We start from the raw sequence: 8,253 nt of genomic DNA on the forward strand, positions 1-8,253 counted from the left end.
TAGACTGGACCAGAGTGGGGCCATCTCAGTAGCCCCCTCTCATCATCCCCATGCCTGCCCCCCAAGGTCCTATGTGTATCAGAGTGTATTGTCACTTGTAATGTCTGTAATGCAATTAAAATGGAGAGGCAAGTGTGGCTCCACACGTGGCCTCTCCACACGACATGAAGTGTGTATATGTGTGTGTGTGTGTGTGTGTGTGTGTGTGAGGGAGAGGGGGGGGCTTATGACCAGGAAACCTGGAGTAAGAGAGCCAGCTGTCCGCTGGCTCAGTAGGCACCCCGATTCCCCACACCCCAGCACAGGGCAGGCGCAGGTGGACCCGGGGCCCCGGTGACAGCACCATGGAGCACCGCAGCGCCCCAGATCGGCACCACAGCCCCCGCCACAGAGGGCAGCATGCTCCACTCCAGATACTCATTCACTCAACGAGAGACACAAACAAGAGACAAGACAAACTGGCCTGAATTGGGAAAACGGTGCCCCGTCCACCCCAGCCACTCCACGACGGACGCCCCCACCACCCCACGATGCAGGCACCCCAGAGCCCCAGAAGCGCAGACCGAACATCCCGACGCGGGCTGGGCCAACCCACCCCACCGGGTGGCGCGCCGGGACAGCTGAGACCCCCCCAGCGCCAGGGGGGACCCACCGGCAGCTGGCGCGATCCCGGAACCCCAGGCCCCAGGCCCCAGGCCCCAGACCCCATGCCCCGTGCCCAACAGAGAAGACCGGCCAATCCGGCCAAGGGCCAGCAGCCATCACCCCAAGCACCCCAGCCACACCCTAAGACCTGAAACTATTCTTAGACAACATACATTCTCTGTAAACTGTCCCAGGAACATTTCATTTTTATCCCAACATTTTTCTCATGTTTTCTCTACATGAAGTTTTCTTTTGAATATTTCAGAATGCAAAAGAGGAAGGACAGTCCAATATTTTGAACATGGAAAGGAATTCTTTCTTATTTTCTATATGTAAACATGCATACGAGGCCAAAAACGTCTGCTTTAAACTCTAGGAGATTGTTCCTGTTTCAGCTGTACTGTGTTTCATGTAGTTGAATGTTTCCCACACAAACTACCTGGTTCGACGGTCCTTCCGCTTGGATCCTTCAACATATTTGTCATTCTTACTTTCAGCCTTGAATACACCGGTAAAATTGCCTGCGTTCATTACAGATTTACAGTTAGATACAATCTTATTAAATAGAAGTTGTTCCATCAGCCATGTCATGTGGTAACCATGCAGAATAGCGGAAGTTGAGCAAATATCAATAAGCTGATAGTGTGTTTGTGAAGAATTCAGAAGTTCTCAGAAATTTCCCATCATGCTGCCACATCGAATGAGCAGCGTGTACAGTATTATATCAGGGTGGTGTGTGACATACGCTTTTACCTTCATTCTTATGGTCTCACACGGCCCTAAAAAAAAATCTCATGCTAAATAGGGGAAAGTCCCAAATCCTTTCTTATTTGCTTAAACGACTCATTTTTTGCAAAAGAGGCAGCCTGAATATTAGGCTTTTTTTTTTTTTTTCACTTTCTAGCACCAACTGGTGCAGAGAGTGCAGAGTGCAGAATACATGCATGATTTGCAAATGATGCACAGACAAGCCTGACTATAAGACATTAGTTATGAAACTAAATGATGAATATTTGAATATTCTCTGATGGTTTGGCATACATGTTCCTATTATCCGATTAACCTGAAATCACAGTGCCCATTTCTACAACAGAGGCAAGTAAGCTGTCGCACATAATCATGGTTTTGCAGTCAAATATTTCTTTTACGCCACAGCCATCCTCAGGTGGAGTCCTGAGCTTCACACAGCATCACAGCTGCTGGGATATTTTCATATTACTTTTAGGTCAGATTTTTTTTTTCTGGTTAAATCCAAACATAGTATTTGCAGTATTGGTTATAGTTTCATCGCTATTCTGCTCACACAAACGCTCACCGGAAATATTGCAACCGCTCTAATCACTATTAATTCACTGCTCTTTACTGCCACGTAATTTTAAATAAGACGTACGGTCAAAGCATTAGAATTTTACTGTAACACTCATTCAGTAATTGATTAATACATGAAACATGATGACGGGTGCATATTAATTATATACAGTATTTACAGGAGCCCGTTTCACATGCACTTTTCTGTGCTGGTTAGTAGACTAGCAACACTGAAAACTGTTACAAGGCTTGTTGAATCACAAGTCGCCAAAGACAGATAAATTATTACACAGAAACAAACATTTCAGTGTTTAGGAAACATTAATAAACTAACAAGAAGAAGGGGGGAAAAACTATTTTGTGAACAACACACAGCAGATATTATTAATAAACTATTTGAGGCATTATTGTGCTGTGGGATTATACATGCTTCACAGAAGTGATTAATTTCCTCCTCCGCTGGGATATTTAAAGGGCCAGTTCACTCAAATTACCAAACTGCATCATATTCTTTAAAACCCCTGTCCATACGCATAGTCTCACTCTCTCTCAGTGTCTCATACCACAATGATGGCCATTAATTTGAGGTTGTCTGGTGATAACTGTAACACAGGCTTGTTTCTACAAATTATGTTTTGCATGTAGTGAATCTCTTAGTGAGAGTGAATATTAAACTATAAATCGCAGAATGGAAACAATAAGGGGAATCCACAATTTGCTAATTTCCCCCAATATCTGTGTGTGTGAGTCACTGTTTACTGGCACACTCATCATGTCAACTTTATGACTTGAACAATTTAGCCCCCAAAATTCAAATGGTTTGAGTTTGTGATGCAATATGACATTTAACCATTAATAATAAAACTTAAAATAGTTTGAAAGACACTAAAAGCCATGTAGACATAAATATAATCATTTTCACATCACTTATGACATCATAATGCCAAGCTTTGTTTTTGGCCCTATATTTGAGCATAACATTGCATTTCAATTGCACAGTCATCCAGTTCAATTCCTCATAGTTTCTTTTTCATCAGCGTCAAAGTGTAAGTGGTCATGCAATTTGCGTTATTGTTAAAGGTACTTCAAAGTGCTCAAAGTAGAAACAATGAAACGCTTCGATGTTTGGGATAATCGTTTCGGCTCAGTACAGTTCTCTGTTGATATTAAGGGATGTGTAGTAGATTACAGAGGAAATTGTTCACTGGCCTCGACTTAAAAATAGTCCGGTCTTTTGCCTCTAGAAGTCCTCATCATAGTCAGTGTTTGGAAGGCCATGTTCAGGAACCACATATAGTGATTTGCTTTTCTTCTTCCTGTTATCTGATTTCATCCGTGATGGGTCTTGATCGCCGGCAAAGGACAGGTAGGCAGCGATGCTGTTCCTGACTCCATAGCTCACCATGTTGTCATTGCAGGACTCTGTGTTGACCAGCTGTTTCCTGTGAAGTGCAGAGATAAACAGATAAACAAAGAGATAAAGTTTCATTAAAATGCCAGATTTAAGCTCAGTGGACTGGTACTTATATAGTGCTTTTTCTACCCAGTTTGAATACTCAAAGTGCCTTCTTACTAAAAGCCTCATTCACCCAAGTGCTTTTTTTTTTTTTTTTTACTTCAGCACTTTTAGCCTAACATACACACAGATGCAATAGTAACAATTCAGGATTTGGTATCTTGCCCAAGGATGCTTCAACATGCAGGTTAGAGGAGCCAGGCATTGACCCATCGACCTTCCGATCAGTAGACGACTTGCTCCACCTCCAAAGCTACAGTCACCTCAGACTTACACAATTGTTGCTGCTTGAATTTATATGTAGGACATTTCAGTAAGTCAGTAAGTGCCTCCCATATGACGTCCTGATGGGCTGATTTCTTTATACGGTATCTTTAGCATATTTAACGAAGATGAAAAATGGAAACTTGGAACAAGGTTACAAAAGTTAACTAAAATCAAACTAAAAACCATAACTGGATATGAAAAAACTTTTTAGTTAACTTATAAAAAAATAAAAGCCAGACTTTTGAAAAAAATTAAAACTGCATTCAGTAACTAACCCTAGTTTCAGTGTGTGTGTGTATGTAAACACTTCTGAACAAAAACGAGATATTGGTTTTAGATTGTGACACTTGGTGCTTCCTTTTTTTTTTTTTTATCAAGAACTTAAATGTGTTTTTCAGCCCGAAAATTTTATGTAGCTGTCTCAATGCTTCAAGTAAGGTAGGGGAAAAAAAGATAGCAATTTATAGGCAAATTATAATGTGCTTCGCGGGCCCATACTCTTAATTTTTCATAGTATGAAGGTACTATTTATATAGCTTAATTAAATATGCCAAACTAATTGCATAAAAAAAAAACAGTCGATTCTCAGGGGGTCAGGTGGAAGCTTTTCTTAAATTTTAAAGGTTTCATAGGAAATGACCCTTTTATAATATGCGTGGTCATCCTAACATGATAAAAGCGGCTAACTTGAAAGACATTCTGAGAACTCATCTTCCGACAAAGGCCAGTGCCCAGTCTTGCAGTTTTAAATGAGGTGGGCCATTCCACACCAGACTTTTTCCAGTTTTCCCATCCCTGTGCACCTCCACTGGGGAGTTTTTGTGTAATTCTCACTGACAAATAGCCAAACGAACACACTGCTTGGCTGCCGCCTTCATAGGAAAATATTTCCTTATCTCAGCTGTACCTGTCCACTTTCTTCCAGTCAAAGTTGCGCCGCATGACTACAGCTGGAGCTCCAAGACTTGCATCTGGTGGCTGAGATGTGCCCGACAGGCAGGGTGAAGTTAGCACGCAGCATAACCCATCTGCAGAATCTGAAAATGCAGCAATAGAGGAAGTAAAATACAGCGCACCCAGTCAAGGCAAGAAAAGAATAAACATTAAGTTGCCAAATTTGCATTAACCACTCAACACTTGACTGCTCATGCAGACATACAAACCAAACTTATGAAAGGGTTGATTTTGAGACCTGCAAATATTTGTGAAGAGTTTTGCACTATTTCAACAATTATCACAAACTCTTTTCCTCACTGTGTACATACCAGTGCTTATCAAGCATACATATTGTATCTCGTTTCCTGTTTTGTTCCAAAAATATTCTAAGAGTGGAGGAAATATTGAGAGCGTGAAACACAGATAACAAATACTTCTATATTAAGAACATGAAACTATGTTTTCATCTATTTAAGCTCTTGCGGTTGCTGTTGTCCGTTAGTTCTATATGTGTGTGACATGATACGGTTTGTTTACTATCTTACTTGATATCTAATGCTCTAAGAGAAAATGTACATGTATCTACCCACCAGAATAATGATTGATCATATCTTCAAGGCACTGGAAAGTGAGACGTGGGGAGATGTAGTACCAGCTGTTGTCAAGTCTGAAGATACGATAGTGCTTTATACTCCTGTGCCTCACTGAGAGCGAATACAGACCTGAGAATATGACACACATCGCATACTTTAATGATAGGTTTTCAATAATGACACCACACTAGACAAAAAGGACATGATTGTATCAATAGCATCAATAACTAATGCTTTAGGACAAAGCAGAAGTAACATGACGGTCAACCATGTGATGTAATTTCCATCTCTTCCTGCGTTTAGTCACTGAATATTATTTTATTGTGAGTTAATACAATTTTCCGAACAAAAATAAAATAACACAGACTTTGCCCAATACAAGTACTTTCCCTGAAACATGTCTTTACAGACGCAGTTTGACATTTTGGGAGCTAAGCTGTTGCTTTCCATTCACCCTAAAGCTACAACCAGCAGACATTTGGCTCAGCTTAGCTTGGCACTTATCAGTCTGCTTGATCTAGATCTGAATGGCAAACATGCTGCTTCCTCCTCTTTCCAGCTATGGTTAGCTAAGCGGTTGATGGTGTGGCTTTGCTGATGCCCTGTGCCTGTAGTTCAGTCTAAGAGGCAGCTCACTAATGCTTTAACTGATTCACAGAAACCAAATATTGGAATAAAATCAAAGAAGCCTTTTAAGTGTTCCTACCTCTCTCCCTAGTGCTTTCTCGGACCAGGAAAGAACCCACTCTGTTCACCGGGAGAAGAAGCAGTTCTTCCGCCTTCTGCCTCTCTACTCCTTCAAACAGCCAACTGATTGAACAAAAAAGACATAATGATTATTTAATTTCAGATTGAATACTAGTGGGAATAATAATATAAATCACAATATTTATTAAATCAACACATGCAGGTGTAAAATAGAACACTAATATGTCACGTTCGTAACATTTGTCATGAAGAGACAGATGCACCCACTTTCAACAGGTTCAGACAAACCAAGCACACCAATGGAAAGGAAGATGGTGTCAGTGAGGTTTTACTTACCCATGATACACTCTTGCTATGTGGCTGCCTGGTATGTAGTTCTCCTTCCCTGTTTGCAGAGAGCGCACTCTCCACCAATTAGCCTCCCTTATGACAAATAAAGAAGCAAAGAGGAATTAAAAACTGACCTTTTGCCTAGCCACTTCTCTATATTGCACATTTAGAACGTTCCATTAGAAACAATGCTTTCTTTTTGACTTTATTTTTCCCGTAGCTGCTTGAAATCTCAAAACTTTTCTTGTCTTTATTCTTACTCTTTATTTTCCAATCAGAAATGCAAAAGCACAATCTTACTGGGCGACAACTTTGAGCTTTTCCCCCATTCTGTAGATCGGCTCGCTGATTTCGGGAGAAGGGTAGTCCTGGAGCACCACCACCATGTCCTCCTCTGTACCTGCAAAAAGAGCCATATTTGCAGGATTTACTGACAGCCACATTGTGATTAAGAAATAAACAAAAAGGTCTGAACTTGTGATTTCTCATGTATGTGTAGTTTAGCTGGGTTTTTTTTAATTGCCTGGGAGTAACTGCCGCAACATAGGTGTGCATACTGTAACATGCAGAAACAGTAAATTCTAGTATTCAAGAAATCAGTGTGCCATAGATCAGGGGAAAGCATGTTATTACTAGGATTGTCACAATGACAAAGCTCACATTCAGCAGGCTTTTTTAGCCTGTGCTATTTATACATTGAAAGGACATCTTACCCTTTAGAGAGGCGTCAAGGTTTTCGGTGTTCACCTTGCTCTCAGTACTCATACCTCGCATCACGTTCCCCATCCTCCAGATGGATCAGACTCCAGCCTGAAGTTAGGACAAAAAGAAAAAGACAGACAGGAATTGTTATTTTGCCGGTAAACGTCTCTCTGCCGCTTTCCCATGGATCTTGTAGCCCACATACTGACCATTGAGTTATCTCAGCTGACACACTTGTTGCAAAATGGGGAAGCTGACGCTAGATGCTATCAGACTTCATTTTCCACTGTAGCCCCTAGCTCTGCTTACTAACAGTAACTGTGAATTCACTTGTTGCAAAATCATATTCTAAGCTCCAAATTATATTACATAACCTGCATCATTATTAATCTGTGAAAGCATTTCAACAGATCCTACCTGTATTTATGAGTCACAGTATGTAGCAATACAACTGGCTAGTATGAAGAAACAACAGATCCGTCTGTTGACACTTACTTGCAGAATTTGTAGCTCGCTGTCTGTGATGGCATCAAGACTGATAAGAGAGATGATGGCCCAAACAGGGCATCGTGGCAGCAGCAGAATCTGGTACTAGAGCGGTACCATGTTCACAAGAGTTTATAGAAATGACATGTCACCCAGTGGGGTGACAGCTCTGCATCTGACTGCAAACTCACTTCCTGTAATGAAATGAGGAAGAGGGCAGTCAAAAGTGTTGTTGAGAAATACGGTGAAGCATGCAAGAAAAGACTTCACAGGAGCCTAGTTAGTCAGGGAAACCAAAAGCACAACTGGGGTTTTTTTGTTATTCACATTTAGGTGGTTTTTCTTTTCACACTGTGATCATCAATAGTGAATGTTCCTTTCCCAATATAATGATAACAATAATGTCTTTAAATGTTTTAAAGCAACGCAGGGGAGTTACAAAATAGAAAAGCAGTAGTATTCAGAACACTCATTAGTCAGCTGAGAACTCCCCTCTACACCCTGTGTGCAAACTCTTAAACTACACATGTAATTCAGTTCTCGAAAGAAGAGAAAATGTAATCTACACTTTGCTTGTTTGACCTACAGAATCACCAAATCTATCCTGCTTGTCTATGGACTGTGGGACAAGGCTGGGGCACCCATATAAAAGCATCTTGCAGTGAAGTAACGCTACTATTGCAGCAAATGTCCGTACCAAATCGTGTCTTTTTTATAATATACAAAGCTTATATTATAGCTCGTAGCTTTTATTCTATGTTA

At 40.9% G+C, this 8,253-nt stretch overlaps 1 protein-coding gene across 1 annotated transcript; it reads right to left on the reverse strand.

The window, feature by feature from the left end:
* Positions 1-2,037: 2,037 nt before the first annotated feature.
* sla1a (Src like adaptor 1a) lies at positions 2,038-7,651 on the reverse strand. The gene is made up of 8 exons (XM_030741258.1): positions 7,501-7,651; positions 7,017-7,113; positions 6,604-6,703; positions 6,310-6,396; positions 5,972-6,075; positions 5,263-5,394; positions 4,644-4,773; positions 2,038-3,395 (listed from the first exon to the last, which is right to left on the reverse strand). Exons 2-8 carry the CDS (start codon positions 7,087-7,089, stop codon positions 3,194-3,196), a joined length of 828 nt encoding a protein of 275 aa, XP_030597118.1. The 5' UTR covers positions 7,090-7,113; positions 7,501-7,651; the 3' UTR covers positions 2,038-3,193.
* Positions 7,652-8,253: the final 602 nt, after the last annotated feature.

Source organism: Archocentrus centrarchus, chromosome 11 (assembly GCF_007364275.1).
Source record: "Archocentrus centrarchus isolate MPI-CPG fArcCen1 chromosome 11, fArcCen1, whole genome shotgun sequence".
In the NCBI taxonomy this organism is placed as follows: domain Eukaryota; kingdom Metazoa; phylum Chordata; class Actinopteri; order Cichliformes; family Cichlidae; genus Archocentrus; species Archocentrus centrarchus.

Coding starts and splice junctions, on each gene's coding strand:
- sla1a (XM_030741258.1), bottom strand. CDS start 7,089: ATGGGGAACGTGATGCGAGGTATGAGTACTGAGAGCAAGGTGAACACC. Junction 6,397..6,603: donor AAGCTCAAAGTTGTCGCCCA/GTAAGATTGTGC, acceptor ATTTGTCATAAG/GGAGGCTAATTGGTGGAGAG. Junction 6,076..6,309: donor ATAGCAAGAGTGTATCATGG/GTAAGTAAAACC, acceptor TTGTTCAATCAG/TTGGCTGTTTGAAGGAGTAG.